The 20,125-nt window shown below is 42.8% G+C and overlaps 2 protein-coding genes across 4 annotated transcripts in view; one reads left to right on the top strand and one right to left on the bottom strand.

Annotated features, from left to right (window-relative positions):
- plpp3 (phospholipid phosphatase 3) overlaps positions 1–1,244 on the bottom strand; it is a 29,874-nt gene extending 28,630 nt beyond the window's left edge. For both annotated transcript variants that reach the window (XM_085773416.1, XM_085773417.1), the window contains exon 1: positions 776–1,244. In XM_085773416.1, coding sequence (XP_085629542.1) covers positions 776–914 — 139 coding nt within the window. In that variant the 5' untranslated portion in view covers positions 915–1,244. The remainder of the gene's footprint in view (positions 1–775) is intronic.
- Positions 1,245–3,260: 2,016 nt separating this feature from the next.
- prkaa2 (protein kinase, AMP-activated, alpha 2 catalytic subunit) lies at positions 3,261–19,539 on the top strand. 2 transcript variants are annotated; one of them, XM_085773414.1, is made up of 10 exons: positions 3,261–3,579; positions 4,938–5,079; positions 6,685–6,778; positions 8,386–8,530; positions 10,126–10,213; positions 10,964–11,188; positions 11,981–12,143; positions 13,034–13,372; positions 13,457–13,583; positions 14,285–19,539. In XM_085773414.1, exons 1-10 carry the CDS (start codon positions 3,480–3,482, stop codon positions 14,533–14,535), a joined length of 1,674 nt encoding a protein of 557 aa, XP_085629540.1. In that variant the 5' UTR covers positions 3,261–3,479; the 3' UTR covers positions 14,536–19,539. The 2 variants fall into 2 exon arrangements, with proteins under 2 accessions (XP_085629540.1, XP_085629541.1); XM_085773415.1 differs by lacking the exon at positions 3,261–3,579 and adding an exon at positions 3,673–4,024.
- The last annotated feature ends 586 nt before the right edge of the window (positions 19,540–20,125 follow it).

Raw genomic sequence — 20,125 nt, forward strand, 5'->3', positions numbered from 1 at the left:
TGTAACATCTCTATGTATAGAGGCTGGAATGGCACCTCTGGAGGTTTTAGGGTCAGATGAGCAAGGTTATAGGGGCACAGGCTATTTAAAGGGCAGTAAAAGGGCAGGTTACAGCACTTCAAAAACGTTTGTGCCCCAGGCATGTTGGCAGGAGGCGGACACATCAACCAATAGGTCCAGTGATGCTGTGGGGACTTTGAAATGATCAATACATCATGTGGTGACAGAGAGAAAAACATAGCTTTGTTAGTCAATAACTACATGTCAAATAGCTATTCTCTTATATTGATGCAGGCTAAAAAAAAAAAACTAAAAAAAACCTACATTTATCCATTATGTGCCTTTACACGTGTCAAGTCTATAGGTCAGGCATCGCGTTATAAACTCTACTTTTTAAACAAGCGTGAAATAACATGTGTTTGTGTTTGTGTGTTGTTCTGTGGTCAGTGTGTCTTGACTCTTTCCGCGCGTCCAGCAGCATGGGGTGGTGTGTTGGAACTGGATGATAAGGGGATGTTACAGATTAAGTTGTCTTGTGGTCACAGATAACAGACAATACTTTTAAAACGATGAGGTCTTTATTGCCTGCCATTAGAAAGCGCGGGTCCCGTGTAAATTGGGCTATTTATCAATCAAGATTAAGGGGAATTCAGTTTGCATCATGTCTCAACATTTATTCTTATTATGTGAGATAACAAGAATAAAATAAATAAATAAATAAAGAATTCAGATTAAAATAGAGAAGAGGAGTTATTGAAGTAATGTATAAACTTACCAAGTAGAAGACAGAAGATGTCGAGCGCTATCAACAGTTTCTTCTTGCTGTTGTCAACACCATTGTTGTTATTTAACGTAGAGGTTCCTCCGTTCCTTGTCTCTTGTGCCATCGCTTTCTCATACATGTACTTTTGCATTTGAGAACTCCCCCGTTTTCAGCTCGAAATCCCACACCACGCGGTAGGTGAAGAAACTCTGACAGGCTCTCTCAAGTCCTTTAAAGAAATGTCATGCGACTGCACGGGGGGAACAAACTTCCCAACAAGGAGGTCGCGTAAAGTTGCAGATGTGCTCGTTGTCTCGTGTTTCAGTTTTTTAAAAGTAATCTAAAAATATAAATGTCTATATGCTAGTATTATCTGGTGAACGGACCCGCGCGCCACGGACCCCAAGAAAAGTAAAGTTGCCTGCGCTCGAAATGAATGGAGCCCGCTCCCAGCTCGGTTCAAAGGCTACGAGTACGAATTGCGCTGCGCATCGACAGCCTCTCGTTATATCAATCCTTCTCCTCCTCCTCCCCCTGCTCTCTTCAAGTTCCCCCAGCAGCTTGAAAGGCTCAGCCCTCTTCCCCTCTGCTAGCGGTGGTGGGTAATCGCCTCCATTCCCTGCATGGAAACTTTCTCAGACTGGGTAATAACATAGCGGCGCGCGGGCACACAGCGCCCCCGGCGGTTGCGCACGTCACAACAGGCGCACCGGGGTGACAAGAGCTCCGGAGCTTTTCCTGAGCTGTCGGAGACGGAGTGCTTCCTCTCTTTGAATCCTGAGCGTAATTAAAACCACAAGCCCTTATTTTCCAGGAAATGTTGTAACAATATGTTTTGTCAGTTTCTGTTGAAATATTCCTGTTGATATCCGCGAGGAAAAACTCTTGATAACCTATCTACCCATTTAAAAGTCAAAGTGGCTCTCAACCAAATAAATGTCATTTTAGGCGCTGCAGTGCAGGCCTTTCTCTCGGTGCTAATATAGCTACAAATAATAGGCCAATAGCTGATCATGTTCAATTGGATTCTTTTTTTCTGTGAAAACGTGTGTTTACATTTGCTGAACAGGAAAAAAGTAAAATATCAATATATGTTTAATCCATGCCTGAATTTCACAAATAGAAATTGATATTCTAGTGAAAGTACTATAATCAGTGAGTGTGTTATGTATAGGTAGACTATAAGAAGAATGCAAGGCAATAAGTTTTAGGCCTCTTTGATAACTTATAAAAGTCCACGCACCAGCTCCTCCAAATGTTTTCTCATTTCAAAGAAGACCCCCTGCCTTAAAGTCATGCAGTCCCACTGGTCGTTGATAAATTAAACTCACACCGCCATCTAGTGCTTAAGTAGGAACAACTCACCTCAATCCTCAAGGGGTCAGGCTGCAGAATGGGTTTGCAACTCAATAGTCTATTGATCTAGTCTATTGATCACTTTTCCGTCCTTATTATTCGATCGTTTTTTTCTATACCCTAAATATAATAGAATATGGTCAACTATTTCTTTATTTATCAATTTAGGCTATATGTTTATTTCATTTGGAACTGAATGGGTGCAGTCACCCAGCCAACACATCCAAGTGAGGCCCACATGGGATTTACTTGGGTTACATGGGCTTCAACTGGGCATGGGCTCAGAGTGGGCTTTTAAAATGGGTTGGTGTTGGTCCCCACATGGGTTTCCCGGAAGAATATAGCCTAGGTTTTGCCCATGAAGCCCAACAAGGGCCCTTCATCAGCCCATCAGCGCTAACACATGTGGGGCCTCCATGGAAACTGCGGATAAAATTATATCAGGCCTGATGGAGCCCATCTAGGCCCCGTATGGGTGTGCTAGCTTGGCAGGAGGGACACAGCCTACGTAAGATGCATGGACAGAAGAAATCAATGACAGTCCAGTCTGAGGGCCCAAGCTGTGGTCAGCACCTGTCACTGTCCTGCTGGTCCAAGCTATTCTGTGGACATTCAATACTGTCTCCTTTTCACATTTTCTTCAAAAGGAGTTTCAGAGCAGTCTTGTTCTGAGACATTAAGTAGGCCTAACCTTTTTATGAGAAAATGCTAATAATAATAATATACAGTATATATATAAAAAATAAACAAATAAAAACTCTTATTTGTTTAGCCTATTTACGGTATTATTTATTTTATTTTGTTGGAACTATGGTCACTTGGGGTCAATCTTTTTGGTGCTGAAGCATCGGCTAAGTAAAAAAAAAAAAAAAAAGGACTAGGCGACCTCATATAAGAGCAGCTGGTCTCCATCATCACCACCAAGGTTTTTACAGCTGGCTCTTTAAATAGACTGTGTAACCTACAATACAGAGATCTGTCCTGACTAGTTATGTGAGGGCAGGTTATCGACCGGGGGGCATAACTCAAAACAACAACACCTCGGTGGGAGATGCCAATTCACACCGTGCAGGTTCCACTGACGCCACAGGCACAGCTGTTGGTTTCCCCTGTTTTTTTTTCCCCCCGTGCTCTTTTTAACTACATTAATCATCTGCCCTTCACCTCTGCGGTACTAACAGTAAACCTGGCAGAGCGCGGTTTACCGGGCAAAGCCGTCGGTGGCTCCGGTCCTTCCTGAGGAGAAGTGCGGTGCCCCGCCCCTCTGTGTGCGCCCCGCAAGCAGCAGGCAGACAGGCAGGCAGGCAGCAGCACACTCACCGCACCGAGCGAGCTCAGCCAGCCGTCGGTAACGGAGAAGATGGCAGAGCGGCAACAACAGAAACACGAAGGGAGGGTAAAAATCGGCCACTACATCCTCGGCGACACGCTCGGAGTGGGGACGTTCGGCAAAGTGAAGAGTTAAGTCGTGTTTTTGTGCCACGCCGTGCTTCATGTGTACGTTTGTGCGTTCGGGTCGGAGTAATGTGAAGTAGTCTCCGTGCCGCCCCCCTTCCGCGGACAGCGCTGAACTTGCCGGTGGTCAGTGGGCAGTTGGCGCAGCTCTCCGCTGCTACGGCGGCGACGGGAGGGTTTTACAGCGTAACTACGCTCCGAGAATCCGGCCGCTTGAAAGTCGAATTCTTCCACCGGAGCCCCCGTCTGTCCGTAGAGACGGTTATCAGCCACGGCAGGTGTCTGTCTTCACCTGGGGGGGGTAACGGCTTGAAGCAGAAGTCTAGTCCACCCCCGGTTATTTTCATTTAACGTCAAACCGTGAAGGCTTCATATTGTGGTCGGTGTATTTGCCCTGTCTTAGGGTAAAGGACATCTGAGAAGCTCGCAGCTTGACCGAGACCCCACCATGTGAGCAGCCTAATGTTGTTGACTGACCTAATGTTTGTAAACGGTGCCGCTGCTTAGCCCGCTGCTACCCAGGCGACGGGCTGTGGAGAACCGTCTCCGTCGCTGAACCACATTATACGGGCTGAGTTTGAGCTGAGCAGTTATATCTCAGTTTTTCTTGGCTGGTTTTCGGATACAGCTTGACCTTGTGAGCTTTCACTCCACAGTAACCCCGCCTGTGTATTAGCTTAGCTGAGGGGGGGGGGCTTTTTCCGGTGTAACTTAGTTACTTCCCCCCAAAAGTAACTGAGTTAGTAACTGAATTACTACATAATAAAAGTAACTAATTACCAGGAAAAGTAGTAACTATTGCGTCACTTCAATAAAATAAATTACTTGTCCTTGTCCGCACTCCGCGGAGGAATAGGCTACAGAGTGAATTGGTTACTTCCAGACAGAGCGATTGATGTACGAAAATAATAACTCAATTTTAAAGAGCTTAAAGTCCGTCCACGGGAAACCATGTGTGAATTCAATACAAGTTTATAGTCCTATCACTAAAAAAAATAAATATCTAGTACTATATTAGTATGTAATTTGCCAGTGACAATAGTTTGTTTTGATGCTATAGTGCTTGTTGTGGGTCTGTGAGTAGTAAACAGAGAGCTCCACATAGCCTAACCCCAAACAGACATGACCAGTAAATAAAGGCTGTAGCAGAGTCAAAAGCGGGATTTAAAACACTATTCATTCACTTGTACTATACTTAAACCTATAGTGCAATCAGTTTAGAAATCAAGCTTTAACCCTGTCCTATTAAGCTACCCTTTCTGTTTTGTTTACCTTGTTTCTAACCACCTGTGTAAGCTTGTGTGTGAGTCTGTCATCATGAGTGTTGTGTATCTGCTTCATGTCTGGTTTCTGTTGTTTCCAGTTGGAGAGCATCAGCTGACGGGCCATAAAGTGGCTGTGAAGATCTTAAACAGGCAGAAGATCCGTAGTCTAGATGTCGTGGGGAAGATCAAGCGAGAGATCCAGAATCTCAAACTGTTCAGACACCCACACATCATCAAGCTGTAAGTATGAGAGAGACACACACATCCTTCTATCAGATTTAGGATTCTCAGTACTGACAGACTGCACAGAGAGATAACACAGATCTGTTGAAGAAGTGGCTGCTGTAATGTGGGCCTTCTGCTCTGTCGAGTTCTCTCTGTGTGTTGTGGCATGCTTTTCTTGTTCCTGTTTGTTTACTACAGCTGCGCTGCACTGAGCATGCCCATGGGCTCCCAGGAGGTAGAGCACACAAACATGCCAACACACACACACACACACACACAAATATGCACACATGGAGAGGCTTGGAGCTAGATAAAGAAGTATGTTGTGTTCAGTACAAATCTCCGCATGAGAGATAATAGAAGTTGCTGATATTCTTGCTCCTGTTAAAGGGATAGTTCAACATTTTGGCAAATTGGCCTATTGCGATAATCGCTATAGTCATAGTAGTAGGTTCTTTACCTTTAATTGTCGGTGCAAGCTACAACGTTCTGTTATTATTATCTCATAGCCTGGTGAATATGCAGGTCACAACTTGTCCACCAGAGTGTTTTGGAGTTGTTGGATTGTGTATTGTAGTGATGAGTTTGATGAGGGAAACCAAGAAATCCCATTAGCCTCCGTACCGTAGCTCTGAGCAGCTCACAGCTCTGCTCCGCCGTTCTAAAAATAGCTTGCACCAACAAATAAAGGTAACAAACCTACTCCTAAAACTATATGGATTATGGCAATCGGCCAATTTGCCAAAATGTTGAACTATCCCTTTAAATCCCTGTGTTCATCTCCGTGTTAAGACTTCTCCTGTTCTCTTTTAGTTTGTCTTTACTTTACTCTGTCTCCTTGGCTCCTTTTTCCTTGTCAGACCACGTCTCTGTCCCTTTCTACAACCTCTGTGTTATTTTTAGGCCAGGGTGAGTGTTAGTCTACCGTCACACTGTAAGCTATGGCAGATATGTGAGCTCTTAGGTTAGGAGCTGGAGTGCTGTTGAACACTGTGTCACGGACATATACATTCATGAAAAAAGACACACACACACACACACAGTCTGCTTGTACTGCTTCAGAGATCTGCAAGCACAGACGAAGAACTGAGAAAAATCACATTCTGTTTGATGTATTGGCCCTGTTTGTAAGAGCAGCATGAAATGAATATGACCAGATGTCATAAACGTTTCTCTCAAGCGTTGTCACTATTTAGATTTTCTAGAAGCACACACTGTCTTGGTAAGATAGAAGAAATAGTGAATTGTTTTGTGTTTATATTTCCCCCGGTGCCGCCTGTGTGGTGCTGCATCTGGCTTGACAGGAATGAATTAGATTGTGATAAAGCGTAGAATCTCCCATGAGCAGCCATTCATGAGATCAGGCCTGTATTTTAATACACCTGACCTTTTATGAAAATAATGCCCACACTCAGCAGCCATATATCACAGCTTATTAATTCCTTTCTGTGTAGCTGTTTCTGTGTATTAAGGCTGTGCATTATTTAAAGTAATAAAAAGTAATTGGTTTAGAGACGTGGAGATGAGATAAATGCCCAATGTTATGGTTATGGTTTGATGTGGTTATGATGTGAAAGAAACAGGGAGTCCAATCAGCACAAACGCATGTCTGTATGTCAGGTACCAGGTCATCAGTACACCCACAGATTTCTTCATGGTCATGGAGTATGTGTCTGGAGGGGAGCTGTTCGACTACATCTGCAAAAACGGACGGGTAAGACCTCTCAGTATTATTGATTCATTTGAGTTCCCATATAATAGTGCACTTATCATTGAGTGATTAGAAATTATAGCCCATCACTACTAACCACGGATCAATTTTGGCACTAATATACACTGCTCAAAAAAATAAAGGGAACACTTAAACAACACATCTTAGATCTCAATTAATGAAATATTGCAGTTGAAAATCGTTATTCAATATATAGTAGAGTGTGTTGAGAACAAAATAACATAAAAATGATCAATGTAAATCAAAATTATCATCCCAGGTTGATTTCACACGGGTGTGATATACTTGGAGTATTGTTTAAGTGTTCCCTTTATTTTTTTGAGCAGTGTATATTAGGCGGGGCGTTGAGTGGCGCAGTAGGTTGAGCAAGCGCCCCATATGTAGCGGCTACAGCGACCCCGGTTCGAATCCCACAAAAAATATACTTAAAAAAAATAAAATTATATATATACACAGTTTTGCTCATAAGTTTACATACCCTGGAAGATTTTGTAACTGTGTACCATTCTGTAAGGAAAACATGAGTGATCAGGCAAAACACATTTCTCTTATCAAATTAAACTGTTGAGACATCCCAAAATAACACAGTCATTTAAAAAATTAAAAATAAATTGATCATCAGAGAGTCTGACCAACAAATTTTTGATGGTACCAAACCGTAGTTTGATATCAACAGAACCCCTCAATTTCCACTTTTATGAGATCTTGAACACTGCTGATTGGCATTCTCAAGTCTTTGGATATTTTAGGCACTTATTACAAGATTATTTTATTAAGTGATTACTCTGCAGTGACTCAGTAAGATTCGAGCTCTTGTATTTTTTGGCTGAACAACAATAGCAGGGCCAGTTGTCCTGACTGACTGACAGGGAAGCCGATGGGCACTTTCAACACACTGAGCTTTAATAGAATGATAGCCTCTCTGGCTGACTTTCTCTCTGAGGGATCATTTTACATTTCCAGATGAAATCCTCTCAATCTTTGTCTTTCATTGATGAGTTTGGTGATTGTATTTATTTATTGATGTTATAAAACCAGAATTTGACCCAAGGCAACATCCCTGTCTTGTCCCTGTCACCGAAACATATTTTCAGATTAAACTACTGATGTAAACTTCTAAGTAATATAATTTCATACTTTCAGTTGTTTGCATCAGCCACCATTATGAGAGCTATAAATGCCCCAACTTTAATCACATTTATATGTTTATTTAAATTTTTCCATTTGCTGCAAGGTCACTAGTGGACATAATGCATTCACCAACCGTATCTAGGTCTTAACACTTTAGAGTTGTGGGCACTGGCCAAAATGTCCTCACTATGATGATTTCAAACCACGTTTTGTCCTCACAACCACAGATGACCTCTTGGTATTATCATTATTATTAGAATAATCTTAGTTAATCAGGGACCCGAATCACAGACACCCCATGACCAAACCCAAACATGATAAATTTAAAAGGGCAGCAACAGTGTATAGCTTATCCACTGTTCTTTCCACACATGTGCCCTGGGCTTGTATTAGCATCTTTTGTAATACTCTCGCTCACACCAGCTATTGGCTGTGTCTCTTAATGTTACATCTTTTAGGTGGAGGACACAGAAGCTCGCCGTCTTTTCCAGCAGATAATCTCAGCTGTGGACTACTGCCACAGGCACATGGTGGTCCACAGAGACCTCAAACCAGAGAATGTCCTGTTGGATGCCAGCAGGAACGCCAAGATCGCCGACTTTGGTAGGATTCGCAACGAAAACAGTTCTCGCTCAAGGGAGGAGCAAAAGGATTGGCATTGTGAGGGAATTTAATAAGAGAGAGAAAGCTCAACAGAGCATAAGTGAATGTTAAAGGGTGGGTAAGACACCGAGAGAGGCAGAGTTTGTGCCAGAGCTGAATGGAAAGTGACAGCTACTTGCAATTTTACGAAATGGAATAATAACACACCTACTGAGTGAAATCAACATCATGCACCTGTTGAGATAAGAATTAAAGGAGAATTCTGGTCATTTTCTAAGTAACGCTCTACAGCTCTAGGTCCCCGAGTGCGACCATAGAAAAAAATCGGAGAAAAATATGTGCAGACCGGACCTAGCTCTCCTCCTGCTAGCTGCGCTACACTGCAGTTAAACAGCCAAGTAATGGGGGCAGTTCTTCTAACTGCGACTTTGGCCTCTATTACGCTCAAAATATCAATAGAAATGCTTTGCAACATCCACCAGTTCCTTACCACACAACACTGAGTGTGCATAACTCTGTTAATATGAGAGAGCAGTGTTAACTGTGTGTTTTCATCACGTACCTCTGTTTACTCTAGCTTCCTGGGTAGACCTTACTACTCGACTGGCGAGCTCGGGACTGTTTCCATATCAACAGAGACAAAAACGATAGGAAAACATAGATTTAGGAGGAAAAAAATGATTTGGAATGGGAAAAAAACATGAATATAACTGCTTTTTTCCCATAAAAAAGTGATATTTTGAGCATAATAGAGGCCAAAGTCGCTGCCCCCATTACTTGGCTGTTTAACTGCAGTGTAGCACAGCCAGCAGGAGAACTAGGTCCAGTCTGCACATATTTTTCTTGGATTTTTTCCTATGGTTGCACTCGGGGACCTAGAGCTGTAGAGCGTTACTTAGAAAATGACCGGAATTCTCCTTTAATTTCTGTCTTTCTTATTCACTGTAGATTCTTACTCATTGTGGTAGATTTGTCTTATTAATTGGTCAAGAGACTGCACCGATGCAAGCATAAAAGAAAGATTTTGAGAAACATACAAAGATCCCTGTGGCCAGCAGGGTGCGTTGGGTGGAGAAAGTTCCCCTAGCAACGGCCAGGTCTCATATCAAGTCTGGCAGGAAGCCTTGAGGCCCAGTGTCATCTGATAGGGAAGGAATCGTTGGGGTGCGGCAGGGGTGTACAGCAGGAGAAGTGTTTTGGCTGAGAGCAGCAGACACTGGTGAGCAGAGAGAGAGGGAATGTTATGGGAACAGGGAGGGAAGATAAAGAGAAGGTCAGCACATCACAGAGCGTCTGGTGTTTACCGTTCATCCGTGGCCCTGGCAGGCGGGGAGAGAGGCTCATCCAATTAAACGAGCTTTGTGTTCAGAGCTTAGCATCTTGGCGGGTGAAGGAGGATGAAGATATCAGCGGTGTCCTTAGTGTGTAATTCTCACCCTCCCTGTGGTGGCCTGCACTGGCTTTAACCTATGTGTATCAACACAGCGATAGCACGGTATTAGAGGGTTGTTTGTGTTGTGTGTGGGACTGTCAAAGTAAAGACAGAAAGAAAGGTGTTAACGTGTGTGTGTGTGTGTCATGTGATTGGCTGACAGGTCTGTCAAACATGATGTCAGATGGGGAGTTTCTACGTACAAGCTGTGGCTCCCCAAACTATGCTGCTCCAGAAGTCATCTCAGGAAGGTGTGTGTAATCATATGCATGAACCAGGCCTGCATGATCATTACATTGAGCTGGAACTAACCATTATTTTCATTACACAGTGATATGAGGATTGTTGTTTTTGTTTGTTTGTTTCAATTTAAAACTGAGAGCGTATCCATCACAACTTCATAAAGTCCTAATTTTAGTGAATTTAATTTAAAAATGTAGCTTTTTTCCCCTCCATTTTTGCATTTACATTCACATACAGTATACAGTTACGTAATTGTCATATTATTAAAAAAATAAAAATAAAAATAGTAAATGGTTCTTCTTTCAATCAAGTAATTGAACAATGTACTATCACTATCTACTTCAATCATGTACACAACCTTTGCAAAAATCATTTATAATTGTTCAGAATTGTGTGCTCTTTACATCAATAGTACCAGAGGTCCGGCAGTCAAGACCAGAAATAAAAACTTGCCTTAGATGTTCACATGTCTATTCAAATAAGCTAATCAAAATATGTGTCCTGCACCAATGTGTGGGTTTTTGAGTAACACTTAATTTTAGCATTCCATTTTTACCTTTTTTTAAATAAATATATAAACAGCTAATGTTATTTAATGTGTTTAAAATCACTCAAGACATGCTTGTCACATATGTCTCCCAAAACACAATTAAAATAACAACTATGCATTCTTAAAAGAAAATGTTTTTCTGCTCTGTCACACATTGTGATTGATGTGTTTGTTTGTTGCGTGTCACATCCTCTCATCGCTCTGTCAGGCTCTATGCAGGTCCAGAAGTGGACATCTGGAGCTGCGGCGTGATCCTGTACGCCCTGCTCTGTGGCACTCTGCCCTTTGACGACGAGCACGTCCCCACACTGTTCAAGAAGATCAGAGGAGGCGTCTTCTACATCCCCGAGTACTTGACCCGCTCCGTGGCCTCGCTGCTGATGCTCATGCTGCAGGTCGATCCTCTGAAGAGAGCCACCATCAAAGACATCAGGTGCCTGCCCCACTCTGCTGGTTCAAGTGACCTTTAAGTGGTAGTTTGGTTTATTTGTTGTGGGTTACTTATCCTGAGTCAGTGTATCACCTGCAGTAGAGTCAGGTCAGTGCCATACTAGTTTGGAGGAGCAGGCAGAACAGAAGGAAGGCACAGAGGCTGAGTGATGTACTGCTGTGGACAAGGACAGAAGAAAAAATGCACTATAGCCAACAGAAAACATGTCCACAGCAAGTAGAAGAGTTTTCACTGTTGTACCTTGCTGTCACACAATCCCGTATGACTCAGCTGATCTGTGGTGTAAATCAGTACATGGGGTGAGTTGTGCACAGGAATATGGAAGTTCAGTGGTTCCGAAAATGTCGTTCCAAATGAAAGGGCTGTTTGACAGCAAGATAAAGCTGTGAAAATGTTCAGAAATTGGCTTACAGTGCAATTGATGTTGGGATTTTAGGTGGCTGAAATACATATACATACAGTATATTTTCTGCTGTCTGTGTCTAGAACTGTCCATTATTTTATTCTCCTTACATCTCTTGAATCTTTTCAAAATTAAATCAAACTGAGGTGTGGCTTGTTAGATGTGAAACATGTTCTGCAGTTTCTCTTTTCCATTCACTAGTAGCCCTGTAACCTAAACAATCCTGTTTCCTGGGTGTTGATACCAAAACAGACATGCATGCTGACAAGTTGAAATGTCACATACTATAGTATTCACTAAAGAACAAAACCATTATTGCACTGTGGTTCAAAGTGAAGCATGACAAGCTGACAGTATTTTGCTTCCGTCAGGGAACACGAGTGGTTCAAGCAGGACCTGCCAGGCTACCTGTTCCCTGAAGACCCTTCATATGACTCCACAGTCCTTGATGAGGAGGCCGTCAGAGAAGTGTGTGAGAAGTTTGAATGCACAGAGTCTGAGGTCATGTCCAGCCTCTACAGTGGAGATCCACAGGTACACTCATAAATCTAATTCATTGTTAAAATTTACCCTACAAGATCATGTATGTATGTACAGTTTGTAGGTTTTTATGGACACATTTGGGGTCACAGTCAAACAATCTTTAAAGGAGACATATTATGTCCCCTTTCCACAAATTAAAATAGTTCCCAGGTGTCTTAAAGACATGTCTGTGACATGCTTTGGTCAAAATCCCCCAAGGATCAAACATCACAGCTCTTTTCATCCTCTCAAAACAGCCCTGTTCAGAACAGCTGGTTTCAGTGCCTGTCCCTTTAAATGCAAATGAACCACTACTTGCCCCACCCCTTCTACCGGTACCAGGTTGGGGTGGTATTATGCAAATTAGAAACCTAGTTAGCCTGCACATTAGAGATTTTTTTTTGTCAGTTCTCACATTTTGGGGGCAAGAAGGCAAGACAAACACCTAAATATCTGTTAAAGAGCCTTCAAAAAGTGATATTTCCATAATATGTCCCCTTTAAAGATATTTTCAGAATAGTCACATTCATTTGAAAAGGGACAGTTACATTGATTACCTACTGTCTTATAAGGTCTCATCAATATTGTTCGAAGACAGATTTGAAAAGTCTCCTTTAGAATTCAATTTTATCAGTTTGTTGATGACATGGATTTTACTGAAATTACTGCTCTGCCATCTTTAATTACTCAGTGTTGTGGTTGTCATTGGTCATTCTGCCATACTTGCCCTGTTCTTGTGTTTGTTCAAACAAACCCCTGAGAACTGACGGATTGAATCAGAAATGTAATAAAGCTTCCTTTTTTAAGTCCAGACTGAAAAAAACAAACAAGTACTTAACGCATCCAATGTTTCATTAATCTGATGGTCGGTCCTGCTGTCTGTCCTCCTTCTGTCCACCCAGGATCAGCTGGCAGTGGCCTATCACCTCATCATAGACAACCGGCGCATCATGACCCAGGCCAGCGAGTTCTACTTGGCCTCCAGTCCCCCCCAGGGCTCCTTCATAGAAGAGGGCATGCCGCTGCCCCCCGGGGTCAAACCTCACCCAGAGAGGATGCCTCCACTCCTGGCCGACAGCCCCAAGGCTCGATGTCCTCTTGACGCTCTTAACACCACTCGGCCCAAACCCCTGGCAGTGAAGAAGGCCAAGTGGCACCTGGGCATCAGGAGTCAGAGCAGACCCTACGATATCATGGCTGAAGTCTACAGGGCTATGAAACAGCTCAACTTTGACTGGAAGGTGATAGGATATTCCTTTTACATACAGTACACTCATAGGTCTCCATACAAAACAAACTAGATCCCCTGCTGCTTTGTGTTGTAGGTGGTGAACCCGTACCATCTGCGAGTGCGCAGGAAGAATCCAGTGACCGGCAACCTGGTGAAAATGAGTCTGCAGCTGTACCAGGTGGACAACAGGTCCTACCTGCTGGACTTCAAGAGCATTGATGGTTAGTTCTGAACAAAGTTATCAGGATGCACATCATCTGTCTTCTAATGTAATCTGAATATAGACTCTATACACACAGCACTGCCTGTACCTAATGGGTAATGGGATTTCTTGGTTTCCCTCATCAAACATTCAAACACACAATCCAACAACTCCAAAACGCTCTTATGGACAAGTTGTGACGAGTGAACGTGATGTTGTTTTCGAGATAAATTCATGCAAAACCGCTTATGCGCATTCCCATCAGGGGCAGTTTTTTGGCAAGCAGTCTCTGCATTTGCCTCGAATCAACTCTGTTATTATCTCATAGCGTGGTAAATGCAGGTCACAACTTGTCCACCAGAGCGTTTTGGAGTTGTTGGATTGTGTATTTGATGTGTTTGATGAGGGAAACCAAGAAATCCCATTAGCCTCCGTAGCGTAGCTCTGAGCAGCTCGCGGCTCTGCTCCACCGTTCTAAACATAGCTTGCGCCAACAATTAAAGACTATAGGTTATGAGGTGAAACACGAGTCTGATGGGAAATCTCAAGAAATTATCACTAACACAAAATCTGAAACTTGTTCACAAAGTAAAATGAAAAACAAAGAATTGATTCTATGATTCATAGACCATGAAACCTGTATTTACTTTTCAAAAAGTGTAATGTTTGAAACCTTTCCTTTGTTAAACACTGCTGCTATTTTCATCCACTAACCTCCAGATGACATCATCGAGGCGGCGGGTTTTAAATCAGGTTCGTCCACTCCTCAGAGGTCGGGCTCCACCGCTGGCCTCCACAGACCCAGACTGAGCATCGACTCATCGAGCCCAGCCATCGACCTGCCTCAGCTCAGCTCCTCTCTCCCAGGATCCCTGTCGGGTAGCAACCCTCTCCTCACCCCACGCCAGGGATCACACACCATGGACTTCTTTGAAATGTGTGCCAGTCTGATCACCACGCTCGCACGTTGACGCCCGACGACTCCTGACCTCACTGCAGCCCAGGCATCTGGCCGGGGTTTACCCAAGCCACAGATCTGGGATGTAGGGAGACCACGCATTTGGAGCGACTTCCTCTTTCTGTCTCCTCTCCATCTCTGTTCCAGTCGTGTTGGACCGTCAGGGTGGAAAGTGATGTCTGCGTAGTGTTTTCCCCCTCAGATGGAGGAGAGAGAAAGAGGGGGCTTTTTGTAGAAAGGCAGATTAATTGCATTTTTTTTCTCGTTGTGACACAGTCCTGGTGGTCAGAGTCTCGGTGCTTTAACATCAGGCCGCGGCTGATCCTGGGACTTGAATGGAAAACTGGGAAGTGGATGCCAGCAGAGTCAGAGGCGAAAAGTCACAGTTCACAGCTAAGGTCAAGTTCACTGTCTCTCCTCCCACAAATACCTTCAGTTATTATCGACTGCTGAAAAGCCATCACTCAGCACGACACTTACTGGCAGGATGTCTTGCCGAGTCGCCCCCAGACACTGATCTGAGGTCAGTTTTGCTTCTTGTTTAACATTTGATTAGAGACTGATTAAGACTGACATGATATCTGTGTCTGCGGGAACACAACCACATGTAAAGTTTAATTTCAGGTTTTCTATGATATAGTTTGTAAAGAAACAGCTTTTGTTATTCATGTAAATTATATTTATATTGCAGTCATATTACACAGCTGAAAAGCTTGACAGAGCTATACCAAATATTAGACTTTATACATCACAAAAGAAGATGATTACTATTCAGATATCAAATCCATATTTATTTTTAGAGGTTTGTTTTTAAGCACTGTAGTTCTGTCTTTTTAAGATGCATCAACGTGAAGTTTTTCCCTGAGTTTGAGTAGATTGTAGATGATTAATGAGCCTAGAGGGACAGCAGGAGGGTGGAGCGCGAACACTCCTCCTGGTACTGACTGTGTGCTTCATGTGGTGTTTAGGACAGACACACACCATGTCACATGACTGTTCACAACCACTTCACGATCATGACTTGATGAGCTAGACATACATATCGTGACTATTTTTTCCACGTCATACATTCAATATATGCAACAAATATGCAACATGCATCGTCACCTTTACACCTGAGTCCCTGAGAGATGACAAGTTGAGCGTTAAGCGTTAAACTGCTGCTCAACCATGCAGGTTCAGAATGTCATTATAAAAACAAGGCCAGTGACATGAGGAGGAGAGACATGACAGGAGCTCAGTCACACATACGCAGTAAGCTGAAGAAGCTGTGTCATGTTTGAAACAGAGCAGGCAGCCACCCTCCATCTTTCTCCATTAAAGGGGACATATTATGGAAATATCACTTTTTGAAGGCACTTAATGTATATTTGGGTGTTTGTTTTGCCTTCTGGCCCCCAAAATGTGAGAATTGACAAAAAAAAATCAGTAATTTGCAGACTCCCTATAGTTAAAATCCATGTGGTTTTACGAGCTGTTCCCTCAGTTGTCCAAATTTGCATAATACCACGCCTACCTGGTATAGGTAGAAGGGGCGAGGCAAGCAGTGGTTCATTTGCATTTAAAGGGACAGGCACTGAAACCAGCCGTTCTGAACAGGGCTGTTTTGAGAGGATGAAAAGAGCTGTGATGTTTGATCCTTGGGGTATTTTGACCAAAGCATGTCACAGACATGTCTTTAAGACATCTGGGAGCTATTTTAATTTGTGCAAAAGGGGCAGAATATGTCTCCTTTAAGCTCCTGTCAAATGTGAAGAAATTGTAAATGCTCATGAAAAATCAGAGCTTAAAATCTGCATATTTATCAATTACAGAGCAAAAAGCTAATTTGTATATATTTTATTTTCACAGTTGCGACTTGTTGTATCAGTATCAGTTGAGATTAGTCAGGCAGTGACTAAGTGATGAGGTGATGATGAGGAGGAGCAGGAGGAGAAGATGAAGATGACAGGTCCCTGTGAGATGGTGTGTATCTGCTGTTAGACACAATGAGACACAGAAACCTTTCTCCAGTTGCCTTAAAGAATGCCACACAGTGATTTTGTGCAAATGTACCTATATACAGAGAGTGTGTGCATGAGCCTGTGTGTGTGTGTGTGTGTGTGTGTGCGTGTAGCAGAGATCAGATAAATGGCGTAGCCCTGTGTGCTACTTGTGTGTTCAGAGCTGGTAGAAAAGTTCAAAGCAGAGATCAAAGTGATGAGAAACTGAACATGATGCTTTGGTGTGTGTGTGTGTATGTGTCTTTGTGTTTCACTGTTGTATGTTCAGTCTGCACTTTAAAAACTCATGCAGTTTGTAGATTTCTCTCGCACATCTGTACACACCACACTTTACTGTAGCCGTTGTTTGTGGTTCTACATGTTGATGATGCCACATTGTTACTTCACTTTATGAGTGTTCCTCGTAGGGCTGCCTCCAAATAGTTGACCAAGCACTGGTTGACCAAAAAGTCTTTATTCGACCAAAATGTCTTTGGTCAATTGGTCGCAGGAAAAAAACAAACAAACATTTGGAGCCGTGTCTTGTCAAAATTATGTCAAAATCAGTATGACTGAACTGTATGGCTATAGGGCTTTTAATTTGAAGGGCCAAATACCGGATGTAGTGACACTCAGTTTTTTTTGTTTTTTTTTGTCAAAAGCGACTTTTTCCAATGTTGTTACAGACGTTTTCTGATGGAGACTCTGATGTGAAAGCATGTATCACTGCTGTTTTTCAACGTGAGCCCCCGCCCCGTCCCAAAGCACTCACCGGTGGTCAGTCTCACAGTAGTGTCACGAACAGTCCCATAGATCCATGAGTCGATGAGACGATTAGTCGACTAATCGCCATAAATGACGACTATTTGGTCGGGGGCAGCCCTACTTCCTCATCATTATGTCCCTCACACCACAGCAGTGTTGTGTGTTGCTGTTGTAGCAGGAGAATTTCTGACTGAATGTAAAGCAGAAGCCAGTGCTGCAGAGATGAGTCCTCCTGTGTGTATATGTGTGTGTTTGGTGGAGAGCACTGGACTGCTGACTTTCTGCTGTTCTCAGTCTAACACACAGAATGGAGGAGTAGTACGTAATCTACTTCAGATTAGTGTCTATGAAACAACACTCAAACAATATGTAATATATACTGCAATGCAAGACATGAAGAAACAGATAGTAATATGAATATGTACAGTAAGACACTGTACATGAATGAAGAAGTACACTTTAAAATAATTAACTTCTTTAACCTGAGCTCATTGTGGGGGCATGTGATTGGTTGACAACACTATCATTTTAAAGGTACATTGTGTAGGAATTACTCCCATATAGCGTTGCGGTTGTATATCACAAGCAACTCAATCGTATCTTTCATGCTGCATTCACGTGAAATTGGGCAGACGGCAGACGGACGATAGCCGCTGCACGTAACGGCATAAACAAGCCTCTATGTAAACAAGTGGTCCGTCAACACGAGGCAAAACAATACACGTGACAATATGTTGTCATGGCGATGTCGTGTTGTTTACCTGACCTACGTTTTACCGGCTTTCTCTCGACTTCTATCTGGTTTGTTACCGACGGCCGTCTGCCCGACTACACGTGAATGCAGCATCAGTGTAACGCTCCATTCCTCCTCACTGTGTTACCACGGTGACTTTTCATAGACGCCACCTCGACCTGAGCCGACAGCTCCGGTGTCTCCGCTGAGTTTCCGTGGTTTCCTACCGTCACGCTGCCACTGAACGTAAAAACATGGCGACACCACATGGCAGCCAGCACCGAGCTTACCCGCTCCATGTAGATATGAATGATATGAACGGCTAATTCAGAGCTGAAAGGAACACTTCAGTTTGTTGATGGGGGGGATTACTGATTAATGAAAAACAGACTTTTGAACCAAATAATCGATTTTCGTGAATAGATAATAGGAGAAGTTACACAATGTCCCTTTAAAAGTTGTAAAAATCTTTTTACAAAGTTACTTTGAAATAATAACTGATGTAATAATTCATGTCATTTATAGTCTTTATTTATAATTTAATTGAGGCCAAGTGAAGTTATTAGCCACACAACAGTCTAGACTATGACTATTCATCCAACAGCATGTTGTTCACTGAGGACAGCGTTGGACCTATAAGAGAGTACGTGTGTGTTACTCTGTCCCGTTGCAATGGTTTTTCATTTTTGCCTTATAAGACGGTGGTGTGAAGACTTTCTGCAAGCCACATTATTCTTTACTCTGCTGCTGCAGCCCTTTATTACACAACGTGTGTTTTTTGCATCCTGTGTGTCGTTATCTACACACACACACACTACTTTGATAGCATAGGGAGAAACTCTGCTCCCTGCTGCAAGACACATGCAACTGCATATATACACACACACAGCTCTTTAAACACTAATCCATGTTCCTCTGTCAGTCGTCTCTATCATACTCTGTTGATGTGTGTGTATAGTGAACTGCACTTTGACCCATTATGCATTGATTCCTGATTCTGCTGCTTTTGACTTTATAAAATACTGATCAATGAAGCAGAGTATCATGGAGAGGTCATGGGTCAGAGCCAAGAGCCCCTGATGTAACTGTTATTATTTACTGTCAGATATCGTACTGTACCATGACAACTGTATGCAACCACCAGTGGCATGTTAGTCATGTAAACTCGACTGTGTGTTAGGAGCAGGAAACACACACCACAGGGCCTAATCAAATACACACTTGTCTGTGTTGTACCAAAGTGAGTGTTTATCTGTGGTGGGGTTCTTGTGATCATTGTAACCTTAAATACCCCAAATGTGTGCGAGACATGCGTGGTGCACACCGCTTATTGTGAAAGAAGTTGTATAAGATTGTGTTTTTTGTGTGTGTGTGTGTGTGTGTGTGTGTGTGTGAATGTCACAGTGACACAGTCTCCGTCTCTCTGTGTGATTGGGGTTTGGTTTTCTCTCGTTATGCACTGCATGATGTTGCTGTTATGATTTGCACTTTAATGAGTATTTATTGAAAAACAATAAACAAACATATAAAAAGGAAATTGTTTTTGTCCTCAGGTCTTTTCGATATACGGATTTTTGCACATTCACGCACACAAACACATATACACAAAAAACAAACAAACACACACACACACAAACATCACATCAGATTAATGTTGCGTTGTCCCAGACAAAAAGGCACATTACGATGTCAGTTATATTTTACATCAACACGACCCCAGGTGATTTACTTCCTCCTCTCTCTGTAATACTTAGTTTTCATTAGCTTGAGGGAAAGTCCTAGAAAATAAGATGCACATAAAAGTGATACCTGCCAGATATCAGCTCCATGGAAACAAAAACAGTTTGACCTAAGACTGTTAAAGGGATAGTTCAACATTTTTGGCCCAATTGGCCCATTAGCAGTAGGTTCGTTACCTTTATTTGTCGATGCAAGCTATTTTTAGAACGGCGGAGCAGAGCTGTGAGCTGCTCAGAGCTACGCTACGGAGGCTAATGGGATTTCTTGGTTTCCCTCATCAGACTCATCAAATACACAATCCAACAACTCCAAAACGCTCTGGTGGACAAGTTGTGACCTGCACATTCACCACGCTTTGAGATAACGTGACAAGACAGAGTTGT

Source organism: Trachurus japonicus, chromosome 4 (genome assembly GCF_045865225.1).
Source record: "Trachurus japonicus isolate A0001 chromosome 4, Traja_1.0".
Lineage (NCBI taxonomy): Eukaryota > Metazoa > Chordata > Actinopteri > Carangiformes > Carangidae > Trachurus > Trachurus japonicus.